General features: G+C 37.9%; 1 protein-coding gene across 2 annotated transcripts in view; it reads left to right on the top strand.

The window, feature by feature from the left end:
- Dnaaf9 (dynein axonemal assembly factor 9) overlaps positions 1-22560 on the top strand; it is a 148049-nt gene that overhangs the window by 37379 nt on the left and 88110 nt on the right. For both annotated transcript variants that reach the window (XM_063248769.1, XM_063248770.1), the window contains exons 8-9: positions 12679-12777; positions 21908-21963. In XM_063248769.1, the coding sequence (XP_063104839.1) occupies positions 12679-12777; positions 21908-21963 (155 nt within the window). The remainder of the gene's footprint in view (positions 1-12678; positions 12778-21907; positions 21964-22560) is intronic.

Genomic DNA, 22560 nt, shown 5'->3' on the forward strand with positions numbered 1-22560 from the left:
ACAATAAAACCTAAACATTGGAGTCATTACTGAACTTCAAAAGAAGAAAATAATCAAACAGGGTGGGCATCATAGTGAATCTTATTGCCTTCAAAGTACTTGGCTATACCCTCAAAATTGATAATGTCAAACAACAGAATAGAGTAAAATCACTCAAAACAAGATGGTGAGAACAATACGGGGCTTCAAAAACATTCTTAAGAAGAAGAAAAAAAAGTAACCTCAAAATGTTATATTACAATTCAAGTTATAAAAGGAACAAACTTTTTTGTATTTTTTGATACAGGTCTTGCTACGTAATCCAGGCTAGCATTATACTCAGTATGTAGCATAGGCTGGCCTCACACTTCAGATTCTCCTGCCTCAGCCTCCTGAGTGTTGAGATCACAAGACTGTGCTACCACACTCAACTCAACCGTGTGTGTGTGTGTGTGTGTGTGTGTGTGTGTGTGTGTGTTACTGGGGATTGAACTAAGTGCTTTACTACTGAGCTATATCCCCAACAGACCATTTTGAATTTATAATTATAGAAAACCATGGTTCTCAAGAGCTTCTGAAGAACCTAATAGAGGACAGAGTCCAGCCATCAAGATATGACTGGAAAAATTACAGTGAAAGGGCTAGCAGTGAGCATAGAACTTTTGATTGTAGACTAAAGCTAAGCGTTTGTGAGAATATGGTGGTACAACAGAGTGTGAATGTATTGATTTTGTTTACACAAATGACTTAACTGACAGAAGTTGGTAGGAGAAGGCAGATTAGAGTAACAATGAGAAATTGTTTTCTTATCTCTATTAACAAAGAGTGTCTCAAATGCCATTTGAAACCCCCAGAAATCAAGTAATAAAGACACAAATATATTTAATAAGCTTGGCTAAGTAAGGAAAGAAAAGGGTAGGGAAAAGACTAATGCAAAAGGGAAAAGAAAATGAAACTGAAGTGTTGCTTCTGCTCTCTGAGCCCTGCTCAGGTGGGTGTCAGGGTTATTTCTCTGCACACCATGCACTTCTCTAATAAACAGTAGCTGGCTGGACTCTAGTTCAACTTGGTTCTGACACTGGCTGCCTGGAGATAGCATCACATCCCATGGGGTGAGGATTCAACTTCATAAGACCATCCCACCCTGCGCTTTTTTTTTTTTTTTGTACCACGGATCAAACTCAAGACCTCTTGCTTGCCAGGCAGACATTTATACCGCTGAGCTAAATCCCCAACCTTACCACCCTGCACTTTTAATGCCAATGACAAGTAGTAGATTGTGACCTGTACTTCTGACTCAGCTGTCTGTAAATGAGGGGTTCTCAAGAAACCCTCCTTAGGTTCAATTAATCTGCTAGAATGGCTCACAGAACTTATGGAAATACTTTGCTTGCATATATTTGTTTGTTTGGTTTGGTTTTTTCAGGCAGGATCTCATTATTTAGTTCAAACTGGTCTTGAACTCACTGTGTAGCTCAGGCTGGCCTTGAACTTGCAGTGATCCTCATGCCTTACCCTCTCAAGTGCTGGGATCACAGGTGTGTGCCACCACATTCGGCTCCTCATTAACTGGATTATTATGACAGTGCTACAGAAGATACAGAGGAATAGTTAGTGGAGGAGATGCATGGGGTAAGGCATGTGAGAAGGAGGTACAGAGTTCCCATCCCCTCCCTGGGAACCTTCACATACTGAACTGTTCAGAAGTTCTCCGAACCCTATCCTCTTGGGTTTTTACAGAAGTTTCATTAACTGTGGTTGATTATGTCATTGGCCATTGGTATCAGCTTAGCTTTCCTCACCATTTTCACTTCTTTGAGACTGAGGGTTAGGGTTGAAAGTCCCAACCCTGTAATTGTGCCTTGGTCTTTTGGATAACTGGTCCCCAGCCATCAGTTATCTTGTTAACATAATTTCAGCACTGAGGCAGGAAGAGTGCTGCAAGTGAAGTTACAGTACAAGATACACCTGTATATATATAGTGAGAATAAGTAAAAGATTCCAAGGGTTTTAGAAATTGTCAGGAAATTGAGAGGAAGACTAAATAGAGTATATATTTCACAATAGTGTTACTAATTTTATTATTGGACATGTTTACGGATTAATAGATACTGAGGACATTGAGAATTAAGGCTTTTACATTAATTACTACAATTAGAATTGAGAAGTAATAAGATTTTAAACAACTTATTGAAGTTTAAATTTTCTCTTAATTCATGTAAGGTAAGATAAAACTGAAATTGGAGCTGGATTTATCATGCATGGCTATAATCCCAGCTACTCAAGAGGCTGAGGTAGGAAGATTGTGAGTTTGAGGCCATCCTGGACTACATAGTGAACCTATCTCAAGAATGATGAAAGAAGCTGGGCATGGTAGCACACATGCAATCCTAGCACTCAGGAGGCTGAGGCAGGAGGATCACATGAGTTTCAGATCAGCCCGAATTACATAGTGAGACCCTATGTCAAAAAACAAACAAACAAAAAATTTAAGAGGAAAGAGAGGTAGTTGTGGAGTGTCTGAGAATAGTGCTCCACTTGTATGCACTGCCGTGTGAGACCTCCGCAAATCGCACGTGGAGGCCCATGTAACATTGCAGTTTGAGAGCACTGCCAGCATCTCTGGTCAGTGGAGAGGTCTAATCAGGAGAGAATTGCTGACACTGGAGCTATGGCAATGCCTGCAGCTGAAGAAGCAGTAAAGGTGGTCATCACTGACCATAAAGCAGGACCTTTTGTGATTTTCAGACTTCCCATGAGCTTCACATATTCTTAGATAATATTAAAAGGGAGAAGAGAGCTTGGCACAGTGGTGCATGCTTATAATCAAAGCTGTGTGGAAGGTTGAGATACAAAGATTGCGAGTCTAAGCCCAGCCTTGGCAACTCAGTATGATCCTGTCTCATTTTAAAAAATAAAAAACAGCTAGAGATGTAGATGAGCAGTAAAGTTGTTGCTTAGCATGTGCAAGGCCTGGACTTCAATCCCAGCACTGCAAGATGAAGAAAAGAAAGAAGCCTTTTAAATGTCTGCTAGTAGTCTTTGCATCTGTTTTGAAATGTAAAGGCCAGGTTTATTTAGAAATAATTAAACTGATAACTCTGTCTAGATGTACTTAAGATTGCTCCTCAGTGGTGTAACTACAGAGGTAGTGGGAACATAAAAGATAAGGGAATAACTTCCTGGGAGTGCTCAGGCTAAGCAAGCATGAGTCCCAGAGGAATCATGCATGATGATCAAGGATTTTTCAGGGAGAGGAGGGAGATGGCATGAAGGTTCTAGGCACCAGGTAAAAGCCCATCGGAAAGCCCCTGAGTCACCCTTTTTGAATGGTCACAGTGGCAGCCCTTGCCTCACTCCACAATGGAGCTGTGAATATGGACTTAGCTACCCAAGCACTACCTCTGCTGGATGCCACCCTAAGGCTAAATTCAATCTGAAGTTCAAAGTCCTTGTCCCCTGGCTGAGGGCCAAGGCAATCTGGCATGGTCCTTAGGGTTTAAAAGGCTGCTTCTGTCACCTTGATGAGTCTGAACAAATAAGAGTTTGTGTCCAACCGTCTAGCTTAACCTACATAGAAACCATTTCTACAAATGCAGGGTTTCTGCTGGGGAAAAGAACACAGTATGTCTGGTGAAAAGTACACAGCTCTAGCTATCCTCTGCAGATATATTTCAACTTTTACTGCTTGTTAGTGTTGAATCCTTGGGCAGGTCACTTTATTGCTCTCAGTGCCTTACTGTTCTCATCTACAAATGTGTATACAGAGGTACATGGCAAGTTAGATTGAAAAGGATAATATACACAAAAAGGCTTTTCCAATATACTAATAGTTACTTTTGGTATGAAAAGTCATGACATCTTCAGTTTTATGCATACCGTGAAGCTGAAGGCAATGTTTAATAATTCCAGTGTATTCTTACTACTGACATTTCCACCTCCTTTAGAGATAGTTATTGGAAGCAAAACTGTCTCTTTTGTGTAACTCGCAAGTGTTTCTTATCTAGTGATTTGTTTGTTTTTGTTTTGTTTCTTTTACCTAGAAAATAGCCAGGGAATGGCCACCATTTAAGGGTTTAGCTCAGATTACTCTCATATACCCAAGCCAAGATGCTGTCACTAGATATGACTTGTAAATTAAAGTATATATTGAGTCTGTTTCTAAATTCTACAATTAAAAAACAAAACAGTATATTGTGTATTGTTAACTATAGTGTTTCCTTTTGTATCTTAAGTCTCAGAAAATGAAACATTTTGGATTAGCTGAAAGGATTGTACAGAGCCAATAGGCAAGGCAGACACACACTGCAAGGGTGATTACAGGCCTGGTCTTCCTGCCCCCAGTGACTGCAGCATGGCATCTGAGATGCAAAAGAACGTAAGGAAGTCAAGTGAGACTCAGCAGTTCTCACAGCCAGTCTGGGGCTGCACTATGGCAGAGGCAGAGAAATTGCCATCTGGTGTACAAAATGTGGCAACGATTACTTCATGCAGATGACTTTGTTTAATTTCTGTAATAGCTCTGTGAGGTGGGTAGTGATCTCTCCAGTTACACATTAGACTCTCAGAAGTTAAGATTCTTGTCCAGTAAGAATCTTACTGTCATGGTTTATGTCTGTGTCCCCCAGGCCTCATGAGTTTGCATTGTGTATTTGTGATTGGTTCATTGTCTAGTGCTTGGGTTGATGATGTCAGTGCTCCACCCACCTAGGGGTGGAGCCAGGATGTGATGTAATGGCAGGAAGAAGGTGTGTCTTGCTTTTTGCTGGTTGGAGCTTGCTGTTGGCGGCTGCCATGAACTGTGGCCCACCCATGCCCACCTGTCTTGGAGCCAACTGAGTGTGGACTGAAACCTCCAAAAACTGTAAGAAATAAACCTTTCCTTTCCCAACTTGGGCATCAGGTATTTTGTCTCAGCGACGAGCATAAAGTAACTAAGACACATAGCCAGTAAAAGGTAGAGTAGAGGTCCCAACACACATCTTTGTGTGTGTGTGTGTGTGTGTGTGTGATAGAGTCTCATACCTTTTTAAAAAATTTAATTTTATTGGTACATTTTAGATATGCAAAAAGATTGTAGGGATTTGTGTGTCTACCAGATATAGCTTGATTCTTGTTTTTTCCCCAGTCTCCTCTCCTCCTTTCAATCCCGTTTCCCCTCTTTATTTACAAAAGCTTTCATTCTTTTTTTCTCCTTGTTTTTTTTTTTTCTTTTCCCTTCCATCCTATCTCCTGCTTGTTCCCCTTCCCATTTGAACATTTTCTTAGTTTCCCAATATCTGTTCCATATTTTGGTCCTTATTTACCCTATTGGTTGTTCACACCATAGAAACTGTGTGATATTTAAATGTGTGTGTCTGATTTATTTCACTTAAGAGTATGATCTTAAGGTAACACACATCTTTCTCAGTTGAAACATACTTTTAGTACTAAGACATAGTGGCACCAGCTTCACATGGGGAGTCAATCTGGACCAGTGGAGTCAAACAGACATGGAAGGTCTATGCTTAAAGAATCAGCTGAAAAAGTAGGAAGTCTGCATCTTTTCAGAGTCCAGAAGGGCGTGTAGGAATTAACCCTGTCCCTAGTGGAAAGGCTATCCCAGAGCTAGCAGAAAGAGCATCCAATGGATCTGCTAGCAAGTAGGTCAGGGACCCAAACCCTGAAGGACTAACTTATAGATCCAGAGAGACTATAGCAGGGAAATCTGCCCCAGATACCTACAGATTACCTCTAACAAGTACATGAATACTTGATATATAAAATGCATGTGTAACAATAGAATGAGAGAGCATTTCCCAAAATGGTAATGATTTTCTTTAATGAACAAATATTACTTACATATTTATTTTTTTAAAACTGTTTATTATTAAAATAATACAGACTCAAGCAATAGAGTAATACTAATTACAACCTAATGAATTATCAAGTATACAACTTCTGAACCTTGCTAACTGCCCCAGGAGCAGTCTAGGTGCTTTCTGCCAAACCCATAACTCCTTCCTCAGTGCCCAAGAATAAATAACACTGTCATGGTTTATGTTGGTGGCCCCCAAACCTCATGCCTTTGCATTATATATTTGTGATTGGTTCATTTTCTAGCCCTTAGATTGGGAGAGCAAGTGCTACACCGGCCTAGGGGTAGAGCCAGGATGTGATGTAATAGCAGGAAAAAGACATGTCTTGCTCTCTTGTGGGTTTCCACCTTGCTGTTTGGAGCCACCATGCCAACTGAGAATGGACTGAAACCTCCAAAAACTATAAAAAAATAAATCTTCCTTTCCTGACTTTGGGCATTAGGTATTTTGTCTCAGCGACAAATAAAAAATAACTAAGACAAACACTATGGTGAATTTTATGACAATCTCTCTTTACTTTCCTTCATAGTTTTGTCTTCCAGATGTGCTTCCATAAGCAAGTAGTTTAGAGTTGCCTGCCTGCAGCATGTGTGTGTGTGTGTGTGTATTCACAGAATGGAGTATGTTAGGTTTCCTACTCTATTGCTTTTCCCTACACCTGTTTTGTTTCCCCGCAATCCCTTGCTATCTGTTGAAGAAACTGAATTGTCTTCTATTTGTCCTCACTTGGAATTTTTAAAAAATGTTTATTACTACATGTGTATAGTACATAATGGTTGTATTCATCACCCCGGGGAGTTGGTTCATGTATGTACATGACACATGTCAATGCTTTTTATTCCCTTACCCTCATCTCTTGATCCCTTTCCTGTTTATATAAGAGTTGTCTCCCATTTCCATTATTGGTTTACTTTGTTCCTTTATTTATACTTTAGACTTCTCATATAAGAGAAGCCATGTGATATTTAAGCTTCTGTATCTAATTTGTGTCACTCAATGTTATGATCTCAGAGTGCATTCATTTTCTTACAAATGACCCAGAGTTATCCTTTATGGCAAAGTAGTGCTTCATTATGTGTAAATACTACATTTTCTTTATCGATTTGTCTATTGATAGACATAAAGGCTGTTTCCAAGATTATGAGTTGTGCTGCTATAAATATGGATATGCATGTGTCACTGTAATATCTTCAGTTCTTTCAGGAAGATAATTAGAGAAGGACTAACTGAGTCAAGTGAAATTTCTATTTTACTTTTTTGAAAAATCCCCATATTGACTTGCATACTAGTTGCACTAGTTTACATTCCCAAAATATGGAATAATTTATTTTTCTCAGAAACATTATCTGCATTTGTTTTTAGAGTTCTGAATACATTTTTAAGATGGAATGTGTTGTTTTAATTTGCATTTCTCTAATGGCCACACATGTTGAACATTTTTCCATGTGTTTATTGGCTATTTGTATTTCTGAGAAGCGTCTGTTCACTTCAGTTGCCCATTTTTTGATTGGGTTTTTTATGGGGGGGGTCTAATTTTTTTGAGCTATTTGTTCTAGATATTTTTCCTCTTATCTGAGGACTCGTGGTCATCTAAGGGATGCACCTTGAGATCATAGTTAAGTGAAGTAAATTAGACACAGCTTAAATGCCACATGGTTTCTCCATACCAGCTACTGAGGAGTAGATGGTAAAACATTTTTACATTCTGTAAGTTATCTCCTCGCTCTGTTGGTTGTTTCCTTTGCTGTGCAAAAGCTTTTGAATTTGATGTATCCCTGGTACCAGACAGGGCCCAAGAGGTTCCCCCACTGAGATAAGAATAAATATCTGCAGAATTGCAAGTTTGCAGCACCCATAACAGAAAAAGAATTTTCAGAATGCATTAGGCAGAGGAGTAAAATGATTTATTAGAAATTTAAGGCCTAGGGGCTGGGGATTTAGCTCAGCGGCATAAGCGCCAGCCTTGCAAGCAGGCAGTCGTGAGTTCGATCCCTGGTACCAATAAAAAGGAAAAAGACAAAAAAAAAAAAGAAAGAAAAGAAAAGAAATTTAAGGCCTAGTGTGGAGGTGCAAACCTGTAATCCTAGCACGCAAGAGGCTAATGTAGGAGGATAACCAAGTTTGAGGCCAGCCTGGGCTACATAGTGAGTTCAAGGCCAACCTGGACTACATAGCAAAATCTTGTCTCAAAAAAAAAAAAAAAAAGAAATTTAAAAGTACACAATCAAAGAAAAGTGCTAGCCCCAAAGGAGGTACATTGTTTTCTTAAACTGAGAACATCTATGTTTCTCTTTAAAGGGTGAAAACTATAAAGGTCTATCTTGTGCCTTAGTTTGTCTACAGAAATATAATGGGTCATTAATAGGGAAAAGCTGATTTTACAGGTAACAGAAATATTGTTTTCAGAGATGAAAAGGCCAAGTTGAAGTAGGGCTGGTGGCACATACTTGTCATCCAATCATTTGAGAGGCTGAGGCAGGAGGAGTACAGTGTTCCCAGGTTGTTTTTTTGTTGCTGTTTTCGTATTTCAGTTTTTGTTTTAACCTCTTCAGTTTTATTGCCTGTTATTGGATTATTCAGGGTTTTAACATCATCTTAATTCAGTTTTAGTTATTTATATTTATCTAGAACTCTTATTTCTTCCAGATTTCCAACTTATTAGTGTAGTACAGGTTTTCTTAATAGTTATTAGTAATCCTCTAGATTTCGGTGGTATGATTTTTCTTTCTTGTTTCTAGTTGCAGATTTGGGTCATTTTTTGTGTGTGTGATGAAATTGTCTAAGGGTCTGTCTGTTTTCTTTCTTCTTTCAAAGAACCAGCTCTTTAATTCATTTATTTTTTTTTTTGTATTTTTTGGTCTCTATTTCATTAATTTCTGTCCTGATCTTTATAATTTCCTTTCTTTTAGTAACTTTGGGTTTAGATTGTTCTTAGTTTTTTGAAACCTTTGACTGCATCATTAGGTTGTTTACTGGGCTTACTTTGTTTTTCTGATGGAGGCATTTATAGTAATAAACTTCCCACTTAGGATTGCTTTCATTGTGTTCCATAGGTTCTGATATGTTGTACTGGCATTATAGATTGATTTTAGAAACTAATATCTTCTTTGGTTTTCTCTATGACCCATTGATTATTCAAGAATGTATTGTTGCTGGACATGGTGGCACACACCTATATTCCCTGCACTTAGGAGGCTGAGGCAGGAAGACCCTTGCAATTTCGAGACCACTATGGGCTGCGAAGTGAGCTCAAGCCTATCCTGAACTCATAGTGAGGTCCTGTCTCAAAAAGACAAAAAAAAAAAAAAAAAAAAGTGTATTGTTTAGCTGGGCATGATGGTGCAAGCCTATAATCTCAGCACTTTGGAGGCTGAGGTAGAAGAATAGCCTTAAGTTTAAGCCCAGTTTAGGCAGTATAGCAAAACCCTGTCTCAAAAACAATACATTGTTTAATCTCCATGTGTTTGCATAATTTCTGTGGGGCTTTGGGGGTTTGTTTGTTTTTGCCATCAAACTCTAGTTTCATTGCACTATGATCTGGAAATATATGTGGGATAATTTTGATTCTTTTGTACATATTTAAAAGCATGCTTTATGGGCTCATATGTGGTCTGTTTTGGGAAAAGTTCCATGCACTGCTGAGAAGAATGTATATTATGGTTGAACGGCACACTGTAGATACCTATTAAGTCTTATTTTTTAGAAGTTTGATTCAAATCTGGTATTTCTTTGGTATTTTTGTTTTGTTAAGATCTCTTACTATAGAGATTTTAAAAATTTCATTCCTTTGATGTAGTTTAAGATTTTTTCTGGCTTTTGTATTTCCTGATTATTAGCAATTGACTGTAGAGGCTTACTGGTTTCAAAACCAATATTCAGAGAAAAGACTACTTCCTAGAATGTATTATATTCTTTGTCAAGAAGCATATAATGTTTGAATTTCTTTTTTTTTTGGTCTTTTTCATTTTTATCACTACCGGGGATCGAACTCACGACCGCCTGCTTGCAAAGCAGGTACTTATGCCACTGAGCTAAATCCCCAGCCCCTCTTTTTTTTTTTTTTTTTTTTTTTGAACAGCCATTGTTATGCAATCCTCGGTCTTAATTCACTAATATATAATGGTAATTGAAACTCAGTACTATAATTCTTTCTCCACTTATGTTATTTTTATACCAAGGAATAGGCAATTTGCTATTTAGTTATATGATGTGACATTCATATAGAAGAAGTATGATCAGTGTTTGAACTATTTTTTTTTTTTCCTTTTTCTTTAGGGTGATACTGGGAATCACCCAGGTTCAACTGGGACTTTTGCAATGTGCTGCATCCCCAACTCTTTATTTTTCATTTTTTGTTTTGAATTAGACTCTTGCCCTGTGACTAAGTTGCCTAAGCAGGGCTCAAACTTGCGTCTTTCCTTAGCCTCCCACAGTTCTGGGTTTATAGGCATGAACCACAATACCTGGCAAACTTAGGTATGTCTCAGTTTTCAAAATAAAGTTGGTTCCTAACCATTCTTCAGAAATAACCATTTAGGTTTTTAAATATATATAAATTTGAGCTCATATGGCTGAAGGTATATTTGAAATATTTATATCCATTGCAGATAATCCTCTTTCGGGATACTGAGGTTGTTCTGTCTTTAGGTAATAAATTTCATTCAAGTTGATTTGTGTTTTTTTGGTTTTCTTTTCTTTTCTTTTCCTGTACTAGGAATTGAACCCAGGGGCACTATATCTCTGTTTGTTTTGTAGACAGAGTCTTGCTAAGTTGCCTAAACTTAAAATCCTTCTGCCTCAGCTTCTTAAGTATCTGGAATTACAAGTGTGTGCCACCATGCCTGACTGATTTATCTTTTTAATTCAATACTCATAGTCCTTGATAACTCCTTTGCCAACTGTTATGATAGGGTGATCCAGGCACATATCTTGTACACTTCCTGTCCTGTTCCAGACCTAGAATTGGTCTTTCCTCTAATAAATTCTGCTTTCTTTGAATAGGAAATAGAATTTCAGCACCACAGTCTTGAATACTAGGAATGCTTATTCTGATTTGGTTGTTGTTTCTAGATCTCTTCAGTAATTCTCATTTCTTTCTCTCTCCCTCCTTCTCCTTCCCTTTGCTTCCTCCTTTCCTTCTACCCTCATATCCTTGCTCTCTCTCTCTCTCTCCTGTGTACGTATATGTAGTGTCAGTTCCCACTTGATAATAGGCTATATTCTGAAAAATGTGTTATTGGAAACTTTGTCATTGTGCAGACATTATAGAGTATACTTACAAAAAGATAAGCTGTGTGATATATACAACTTAATGCAGTGTATGTACACACACACACACACACCCCTGCCTGACTTATTTTATCCTACATTATATAGAAATTGTATTAATAAAATATCCATACTGTCACATGCTTACTGAAAAGATTATGTATTATATACATGTACGTACTCACAGGAGGATAGTCAATCAGTCTGGGCAGCAAGTAGAGAAGTCATTAGTGGAGAATGCTGTTCACATTGAATATTACAGGGGCTAGGGATTTAGCTCAGCGGCATAAGCGCCTGCCTTGCAAGCAGGCAGTTGTGAGTTCGATCCCTGGTACTGATAAAAAGGAAAAAGACAAAAAAAAAAAAAAAAAACATTGAATATTACAGCAGAGGTTCCTTGTGTTTCCTGCAGAAATAGAATTGGTCCGTGGCTGGCACAGAGCCCACAGGTCTGAGTACCTGTGTACCTCTCCTAGAAGAGGGCAGGAGAGTATAGATCCAGCCAGTGAGCTTTGGTGCAGGAGACAGAAGGTCTGCTGTGAGCAGTGTACTAGGCTGAGTACCTGACACACTGCTCCTTACAAAGTGTAAGATGAATAGTAAATGCATGTTAGTATCCAATTTGAATATACATTAATAGCTTCAAAATAAGACCAAAGGTACTACTGGAAGAGTAGCTGGTATGTTTTTGTTAACTTGATGATGCCTTACAGAAAAACGAGAAGAAACCAGATTGAGTCAGAGGGGAGGTTGAAAAACAGCTAGCATAGGATAGGAGGCAGGAGGGCATAACTAGCTGGGAAGGAGTAGAGTTCGTCATACTCACAAGGTCCCTCTAAAGAGAGGGCTCTGTGCCACTTCTGCCCCTCTGAACTTCTAAGGTTAGCTTATTTATTTGTCCTTCAGTGAAGCTTCATGCTGTAAGACTTTTGCAACTGGACATAATGATGTCCTTTTAGATGCCTCATAAATGAATTTTTTATTTCAACAAGAATTGATAAAATAAGATGTTTAAGGGTCATTAACTAGTTTTATAAAATAAATTTTTGGGATATAATTCATGTTCATAAAATTTACCCGTTTTAAATTTATAGCTCAGATATTTTGGTAAATTTACAGAGTTGTGTAAATATGGCTACTAATTTTTTCATCAACTCAGGAAGTTATTTTGGGCCAGGGATTTAGCTCGGTGGTGTAAGCACCTGTCTGAGAAGGGCAAGTTGTAAGTTCAATCCCTGGTACCAAAAAAAAAAGTTATCTCGTGTGCACTAGCAGTCAGTCTTCATCTCTATACCTGGCCCCAGACAAGTGCTAGTATACTTTGTGTCTCCATAGATTTCCTCTCTAAATGCCTCATGTAAATAGACCATATTTCTTTTACCTCTAGCTTCTTTTACTTAGTGTAATATTCTTAAGAGTCATGCACGTGGTAACATGTATCAGCAATGTACCACTACCTTAGAACCAACATAACCCATACAGTCAGATACTTTGAGATCAGTTGCAGTTTCATGATTCTGACTTTCTGAGGTCCCTCCTTTATATGACATTTTCTTTTTCATTTTCTTTCTAGGATCTGGTGGCTTTTGAACATCAGTGGAGTAACTTCTTTGCTAATTTTGACATAGAAATTCCCTTCCTTCTGGAACTTTCAGAGTCTCAGGCTGGTGAGGTATGTAAAAAAAAAGTCAAAGAGAGTATTGGTTGATTTATATATTTTTTTATATTTGTTACTTAAATTTTTATTCTTGTTGTGTGTGGTGGTGCAGAATTGTAATCTCAGCAGTCTTGCTATCAAGGCAGGATTATCATGAATTTGAGGTCAACGTGGGTTAAACAGTGATTTCAGAGCCACTCTGAACTGCATAATGAGACCACGTCTCAAAAAACTGCCACCAAAATTATCCTCAAAATACAACACTATCCTAATTTATTTTACCACTTCCATAAGCTATGCCAAAAAAGTCCCCCATATGCCTGTCCATATATAAAAGCAGAGATGTAGTTTGTGAGACCGTAAGTTCAATCCTCAGTGCCTGAAAAAAAAAGTTTTCTGTGCCACTTTTTCTACTAAAAGAAAATTCACTTTTCAGTTGGTAGTGCTTCTGTTGGGAAGGAATTTGTTGAGCACTACTTACTGATTCTCCATGTGTGAGTAACATACCTTTGTTAGCTGAACCTCTGGGTCATGAATGTGGAGCTACCTTTGCAAGCAAAGTACTAGTGAGCAGTTACCAAGTTCAGACTAAGACCTACTCTGAGTGAACTAAAGTAGACAGATGGGGAACCAGGGCACAGGACAGTCACAGAAAGGATCAGAAGGGCTGTCTTACTTGTCCTGAGTCTTTCTTGGGCTTATACTGCCAGTCACTTCTGCAGTATGCTGTTGTGGCCCAGACCAAGATCTCCTGATCATTTGGAGCTGGAATTGAGCTTCTCATGCATTTGAAGAGTCAGATATCCTTTTAAAGTTTAATCAATGAGAAAAGGGTCTTACTTATTTGCCCAGCTCGTTACTTTCTCTGGTGCTCTTCATTCCTTTGCATAGATCCAGATTTCTGCTTGGGTGTCCTGCTCTCAGAAGGATGTCCTTTAACATTGCTTGTGGTTCAAATCTTCTGGTAATGAATTCCGTCAGCTTTTGTGTGTCTGTAAAAAGTGTTCATCTTCGGGGGAGAGGCGGGGAGAAAAAAAAAAAAAAAAAGTGTTCATCTTCTTCTTTTCCTTTTCTTTTTTTCTTTTTGGTACTGGTAATTGAACTCAGGACCTTGCACTTGCCAGACAAGTGCTGTGCCACTGAGCACATTTTTAAAATTTTTGCCAAATGTGGATTTTAGGCTGACAATTTTCTCTTTTCAGTGCTTGAAAGACATTCCATTCTATTCTGATCCACATTGTTTATGGTGAGAAGTGCTTCATCCTAATCTTTGATCCTTTGCCCATACAAGGTGTTTATTTTTCCTCTAGAGGCTTTTAAGATTTTTCTCTTTATTACTGATTTGAGCAATTTGATTAACCATTTTGCTGTCTTTTTTCTTCATGTTTTTTCAAGTTTGATGAACTTAGTTCTTATTAAGCTTACAAAGTTTTTGTCCATTATTCATTCAAATATTATTTTTGTTCCTCATGTTTCTTCTTTCCTTCAGTTACCCCTAAATTAGACTACTTCAGGTTGTCCCTTATCTCCTTGATGCCTTTTCCCATCTCTTATTAACTGTGGTTCAAAGAGTGAAAGATACTGGAAAGGGTTTCTAATTTATCTGTTCTGTTTGATTTGGACAAATGACAGATACATGTGTATTTTCTTATATCATCTTCTTTGTTGCATTAAATAGTAGCACAGAGTTATTTTCATTTTTCTCTTTTCACTGAATAATAAATCCTAGAACTTTCTCCAAATTAGTTCTTCGAAATTTTCCATTTTTTTTTTTCTCTTCTGATACTGGGCATCAAACCTAGGGACTTGAGGATATACTAGGCAAGTACTTTACCAGTGAGCTAAATCTCTTCTAAAAATTTTCTCATTTGATACAATTCTTGGTGCTCCATTGTATGGATTTATCTTAATTTATTCAGCTACTTTCTTATATATGCATGTGTAGGTCATTTTCATTATTTTAGTATTACAAATAGTACCATAGTGAATAACTTTGTGCTTAGGTGTTTTCATATTGTTAGAAGAATATATATCTAGTAATGGGATATATGTCTAATGGTAAACACATATGTAGTTGTATTAGTTGTTGCCAAATTTCCCCTAAGAAAGGTGTACTGTCCTAATTTACATTCCCACCTACAATGTAAGAAAGCGCCTGTTGCTCCACACTCTGATGGATAGAATATGTGGTCATATTATAAATGATTTAACAGTCTTCTAGATGAGAAATCTATAAATATTGTTTTGATTTACCTATCTGTAATTATGAGTAAGTTTCATATGTTTGAGTATCATTTTAAGTATATGTGCTGCTGAAGTGAGCACAGAATATTATTATGTGTTTTGTTTTTAGGTCTGTGTGTGTACATGCGTGCATGTGCACACTGGGAATAAAATCCAGGACCTTGCTCATATTCAGGAAGCATTCTACCACTGAGCTACATCCCCAGCCCAAGCCTAGATTTTTTTAGGAGGTATTTTGTCCCTTAGAGTTCTTTATATGTATATTCTAAATATTTCTTCCATATTTATCTCAGATGCTTTACTTACGATTTCTTTTGCCATGGAAACTTATTTTTATATAAATATATCCATATTTTATTATCTTAGTATTTTAAGTCCTTGTGCAGAGAAAGGCTTTGATTGAAGGTTGAAGAATAATCTAGGGTAGACTGCTTACTTAGCTGATGGTAGAATGCTTACCTAGCTAGCATGCACAGGGCCCTGAGAATTGCATTTAAAAAAATCCATCTTCCAATGTTTGCATGGTTTAAATGTTTATATTTAGATCCCTAAGCCACATAGAAGTTTTGCTTGTGCTTTGTGAGAGACCTAATTTTATAGGGGTTTCCCCGAGATGATTAACCAGTTAGAATCCCAGCTGTGATATTCACTACTATGTTACCTTGACCAATTTTTATGTCTTAGCCAGTTCATCTGTACAGAGGGGACATAATAACATGAATCTCTTAGGTCATTATTGGGAATTCTTGGCAAAATTCATTCCAGCGCCTTTCACACTTACATGATAACTCCACAGTAAATTTTAGTTATTATTTTAACCTAAAAGAGATTTTACTGATCAGTGAAACAAATACCAAAACTCTAATTGACAAATACTCAGAGAATAAAGAACAGTTAACTAGCAAGGAAAAATTTGGATGGCTGCTAAACAGAACCAAAATATTCTGCTATAAAATGTAAAGGCATGTAAAATAAGATGATAGTGAGGTACCATTTTTCATTGACCAACTTGGCAAATCTATTTAAATCATTCCACAGGCAGTACTGGTAATAAGACCAGAGATAGGTATACTCACATATTGTGAAGTAGGATGTACCTTGATAAAACTGTCTTGAAAAACAATTTGGCAATATAATTATCTCTATATACCCTATATATAATTTTATTTCCACAGTAGTTTGGGAAATAATTAGAGCTGCAGATAAAAATTTTTTAAAATTTATTTACTTTTTTGTTTTTGTGTCAGGCAGGCTGGCTGCTTCTGCTTCCCAAGTGCTGGGATTGTGTGCACTACTACACCTGTCTTTGCAGATAAAATTTATTGAAAGTTGTTCATTACAATTGTTTTGATTTGTTTTGTGAGATAGAGTTTCACCATGTAGGCTGGCTTCAAACTCAAGGGAATCCTCTTACCTCAGCCTCCCAGTACTGGAATTACAAGCATGTACTACCCCGCCAGGCTTATTGTACTATTACTCTTTTTTTTTTTTTTTTTTTTTCTAATTTTTTTTCTTTTTTCTTTTTCTTTTTTTGGTACCAGGGGTCAAACTCCCAAGCTGTTCTTGCCAGGCAGGCGCTTGTGCCACTGAGTTAAATCCTCAGCTCCTATAGTATTATTCTTGATATAGACAAGTTAGTAACAGTGTAAATCTCCATGGGCAGAGGACTATTTATAAAAGTTAGTACTATCATATGTACTCTATACGTGTACCATAGAAAAAAGATTTGAAGAAATATACTTAAATGTTAACAGTTCTTACAATTATCAGTGGTTTTTATTATATTCTACAGTGAACATAAGTTAGTTAAATAATTGGAAAAATAAAATAGGTGTTTTTTAAGGAGAATAAAATTGCTTTTTTGAAATTTTGAACACTTTAGGCACTAGAATCTGCATGTTAATTTTTAATTAATGTTTAGCCTAACATTATTCATCCAGAAGGTAAGAATTGCTTCTTTGGTTTCCTGAAGACTTACATCAGTGTACTCCATTTTTTTTTTAAGTAAAAGAAAATTTTATAGTGAAATAATAGTAAGAGCGTAACAATAGTTTATATACTGTGTTATGCCAGGCATAATAGCATGTGTCTGTAATTCCAGCACTCAGGAAGCTGAGTTGTTGGAACCACAAAAGCTCTCTAAATTCCTCAGGGGGAAGAATGAAGTGAGGATGAAGAATATGACAGAGACAGAAAGCTGGGGTCAGGAGGAGCCCTTCCTCCCAGGTGGGAGGAAGAGACTGCTCAACCCCGCTTTGAGCATCTGTCATATGATGCCTCTTTGCTTAACTAGCTCACTTCTTAACCCCTGCCCCATTCTTGGGGCTGGACTCCTGTCTGCCTCCAGCACTCTATGCCTTCAGGGTATTCCTAGGCGCCCCTTTCCTTTGGGCACTCCTGGCGTACTCTGAGTGTGAGCAGAACTAGTTCAGCATCTGCCAACACAGGAGAATTGCTGCGACTTCAAGGCCAGCCTGAACTGCATTGTGAGACCCTGACTCAAAGAAAAAAAAAAAATACATTGTGTATCATAATCTTAAAAGTAGTTATTCAGCATATAACACATAGACAAAAAAGAGATAGGGCTGGAGATATAGCTCAGTGGTAAGCGTCTGCCTGACAAGTGCAACCTCATGTTCCATCCTTGGTACCAAAAAAACCCAAAAAACAAAAAACAGATAATAGCTCGTCAGTGTATTGCATGCCTTTGATTCTCCTTTGCTGCTCATTTTAAATTAGAATAATATAATTACTTATTGGAAATACAGAAAAAAACATCTAAATAGAAAAGCCAGATCTCCATAGAGATACAATTTATATGACAGGTGGTAGTTGGTCCAATTTTCTTTCAGTAGTTAAAAATTATAAATTTGAAAAGAATTTTGCTTTCTTTTTCTTCTTTTTTCTAAAGAGCAGAATATATTTGTTGAAGGAAGGAAAGTTTCTATCTGAGAGAGAGACAGAAGGGTTCTCGAGAGGGTTGCCAAAGACTGTCTTTTTTAGGGACCTTTATAGAGTAAAACCATGAGGTAAGACGGGTCCAAGATGGGTAAAACTGGGAATTTGCAAGACAGATAGATGGGCATGAGGCGGGACAGAGCTATGGTCAACCAATAAGATTAATTATTCAGGTAAAATGAACCATTTCAGGGACAAATGGGGAAGTGATGGTGACTCTGTAAGGGGGTTGGGATGGTTGCTCTTGGCTGCCTCAAGGTGATCTGTACTTACTTAGGATATCAATCCCTAATGCTTATTCTCTTTCTCTCTCTCTCTCTCTCTCTCTCTCTCTCTCTCTCTCTCCCCTCTTTTGGAACCAAGGGTCAAACTTGCACTTGTCAGGCAGATGCTCGTCAGCCAAGTGCTTGTGCCACTGAGCTGAATCCCCGGCCCACAATCCTTAATATTTATACTTAGGGTATGGTTGCATTTGTTTTGCCTTTTGTCTTGAGCTCTGGCCCTCAGTGGGAGGTGTCTGTCTCCTCCAAGATCTCAAGGTGTCTGGTCCTCTGTGCTGGCTCCTTTGAGGGCCTTGCCCTGCCTGACTGCCTATAATATTTCTATATGCCTGTAACATTCCCCACTCTGAAGAAGTAACCCAAACTGCTGTGAGGGAGTAATGGGCAACAACCTGGTTTCTTCAGGCTGAAGGGGGTGGTAGTTGTTGAATGACAGTCAGTGATACTCTGCAGAGCTTCAAACTCGTAGCCCTTAGTAGGTACCAGGCATTTTCATCTTGGGTAGGCATACAGCTTTGTCTGGAGGAAGCAAAACCAAAGAAACCATTAAGTATGCATAGCCCAAATAATAAAATCAACAGGATTATTATGAGTACAGTTAAAAACAGAGTTCCACCAAGAGGAGTTAGTAACACAAGGTCCAGGAAGATTTAGAATCTGACATGTCATTGATTTGTCATCTAATATCTTGAACAGTTAATTGGGATATTAGGAGAAGGATCAAGAATGTACATACATTTAGTTTTTATAATTGCATAAGTACCTTCTGTTTTTAGAATGTCTAATGTTGGGTCTGGGGATTTAGCTCATCAGCATAAGCACCTGCCTTGCAGGCACGTGGTTGTGAATTTAAGGCCCAGTACTGACAAAAAAAAAAAGATTGCTAGAATGTCTTATGTCATCCAAGTGGCCTGTTTTATTAATTTTACCTTTTTTATTTAGGAGAGAGAGACCAGCTGAGGTGTCATTTAAGGCCCATTGAGTATAGTTAATTAAGGCCTCAATATACATCATATAGCTTTTTCTCTGGACAAGATCTGGTGGATCGCAGTAAAAGAAATCTATCATGTTTGTTGTTTTATCTTTATCATGCCTTGGAGTTTGGCACCTTTTAGGCAACAACAAACTTTAATCAACACATATATAATCAAAGTATGTCTACAAAGGCATGTATAATCAAAGATGAGCATCAGAGCTGACAGGTAAGTTTAGAAACTATTCCTAAAGGGCTAGGGATTTAGCTCAGCAGTGTAAGAGCCTGCCTGGCAAGCACAAGGTCATGAGTTCGATTGCCAGTACCAAAAAAAAAAAAAAAACAGGATAACCTGAACATGCAATTCAAAAAATAAGAAAAATACAAATTGCTAATATTAAAAAAAAAAGAAACTGTTCCTGCATAAGCGCCTGCTTGGCAAGCAGGCAGTCGTGAGTTCGATCCCTGCTACCGATTAAAAGGAAAAAGACAAAAGAAGAAATAGCAGTTGTAACCCATTGGCTCTTAGGTCCTTCCATTAATGGAATCTGACATTTTGTCATAAATCCCTCTAGCGCTTTGATTATAATTATCTCTAAATTTGATTAATTTATGAGAACCAGATTAATACATTATTGACAGACTTCTTAAGTTTTATACATGAACAACAATGTATTTGTAAAAATCAGTCTCAGCAACATTTTGATTAGTTGGCAACTTGAATATATATAACAGAATTTAGACAGGATAAAATCTCTCCTAGGTTGGAGGCAGGCTTTTAGGCATAACTAAGAGGAATGAGTGAAGAGAATGTTATCCCAGTTATAGTTTAAGCAACATATATTTTGGTGACTTTATTGGGGTACAGTGCCTGAAGGAATATTGGAGTTGAGAAGGACTAAGAGACATGTGCCACTGTCCAGCAAACAGGTTGGTTTTTAACATCTCATCGTAATTACTCAGGGCTCTTGCACAGAGATGACAAACAGAGGTGACCATCTGGCCAGAGGGAGGAGATAAGTGCCCCAAGGCCCTTCAATCTTGGTGGACAACTGATAGGATGGTCCAAACTCTGGGGCCTTGGCCTCAGAGGGCAGTCCAACCTCCATTGGTCACTTTTGCAGTTAGGGCACGGCTTGGGGAGCCTCTTAAGGTAGTCCCTCTTTAAAGTGGCCTTGTGGCAGCAATAACAGGTCAGTGTAGTGTTCGTCAAGCTCTTCTTGGAGCCCAAAGAATTAGACTTAAGGTCTGTGTTTATAAGGCCACAATAAAGGCAGCCATTTTTGGTCTCTGTTTTCTTTTTGGTTTTCTCCCAGTCCTGATTATACAATCCTAAGGAAGCAGTTTTTACTAAAGAATCAAGTGAGCTATCTGGAGCTTTTGTAGCTTTTTCCTAATATCTGGACTTGACTGGGTAATAAACATGTTTTTAAGCAAAATCTGTCCTTCTATTAAATCAGGATCTATGGACATATGTTTTATTAGTGCCTCTAATAAATGATCTAAGAAGTCAGTCTTCTAAAAAAATAGCTGACAATTTAAAATAACCAGAAGGCTTAGTTTTTGTCCTTAGACCTTCAAGAATGCACATTTAAAAATGTTTCCTGCTCCAGTCTCCTGTTTTCCTGTCAGCCAATTGAGGTCTTGGTGGGGAACTGGTTGTACACCAGTGGGAACTGGTGGTTCCCCTGGCTGTCTATCTTCTGTCCTTTTAAAATTAACAATATGATACTTACCTGCAAAGGCAATAGCAGCTTGTAATGCTACTTGTCTCTCACTAGAAATCAATGTCTGATTTAAGAGTAACATCACATCTTCCCAGCCTAGCTTATAGATCTGAGTAAGACCTCTAAACACATTGATATACTTGTCAGGGCCATCTGAACATTTTCCTAGTTCTAGCTTAATTTGCTTTAAGTTACTGAGAGAAAGAGACCTATGAATGGGAGTAGTCGCATAAGGATTCTAATTATACCTGGAGCATAAATAAGAATTATCTCAATGTAAAGAAAGTTTCAACATAAAGCAATTCTAACTATTTTTCCTCTTTCTTACAGTGTGATTTTAGTTGTAAAACATCATAATTAATACTTTCCTCTGCATTCCATTTTGGTTCTGGGGATAGGTAGGACACACACATGCAGAGAAATATCAATTGGCTCTTTTTCAACATAGAAGGGTTGAACATCTTCCAGTGCTTAAAATGTGTTCTAGAGGAGTAAGGGGTTGTCCATGTCTGTCTGATGATCTTGGTGGAAGACCTCCAGATGATACAGAGGAATGAAATGCCCAACCTACTGTATGTCCAGTATGAGTTCGTGTTCTCTAAACTCAAAGAATGAATTTTAGGAACAGCAGAGGTTAAAAATAGAATATATTTATTGAAGGAAAGAAAACTTCTGTCTGAGAGAAAGACAGAAGGGGTCCTGTGAGTGGGTTGTCCATTTTTCTTTTCTTTTTACAGCGTTTTCTCTTTGCTAATTTTTTGTTTGCTTGCTATATGTCCCAAAATTCAGTTGCTGTCTACCACACATGTGTTCTTACACTGATCTATAAACCCTCTCATTCTGTCCCCACTGTCTGTCATACTCATGCACATACCTTGCTGTGTACGTAGATATGTGTGTGAGGGCTCTTATGATTATTTTATAAAATTGTGGTCTCATATACAGTGTTGGCTTCTTTTTAGCCATTCAGAAGTTACTTCAGTCATGGGATGATCTCCAGCCATATAACTGAAAACAGGTAAGGGTTCTATGGAGGAAGAGTGAAAGGTAATAGAGAAAACGAGGTTGACAAAGGAGGTAGATATGGGGACATCTAAGTTCAGAAGCTTGGCTCAAGGGTATGCATGACTTCAGTCCTCAGAAGGTAAAAAAATGCAAATTCTGTATACTTGTTTCCCTGCTTTTGTATTTTTGTATTTGTTTTCTTTTTCTGTAGTTTTATGGAAAAATGGTTTTAAAACATGCCGATAGGGGGCTGGGGATTTAGCTCAGCGGCTTAAGCACCTGCCCTGTAAGCAGGCAGTCGTGAGTTCGATCCCCAGTACCGATAAAAAGGAAAAAAGAAAAAAAAAAAAATGCTGATAATCCCAGCACTTGGAAGGCTGAGGCAGGAGTATCATTGCAAGTTCAAGGCCAGCCTGGACTACCTAAACTGCATAGCGAAATTCTGTCTCAAAAAGACAAGGAAAAAAAAACCCAAAACATTATAGCCTAGCAAAATCTAAGGAAAGGAATATTTATTGTACCCGCAGCTCAGGAAAACAAAAGGAAACAGTGCCCAAAGCTGGACAGGGGAGCAGCAGAAGCTTGTAGGGGAATAAGAGGGATTCCGGAG

This window comes from Cavia porcellus, unplaced genomic scaffold (genome assembly GCF_034190915.1).
Source record: "Cavia porcellus strain 051 isolate PalLab524CR breed Dunkin Hartley unplaced genomic scaffold, mCavPor4.1 scaffold_5, whole genome shotgun sequence".
Classification (NCBI taxonomy): Eukaryota; Metazoa; Chordata; class Mammalia; order Rodentia; family Caviidae; genus Cavia; species Cavia porcellus.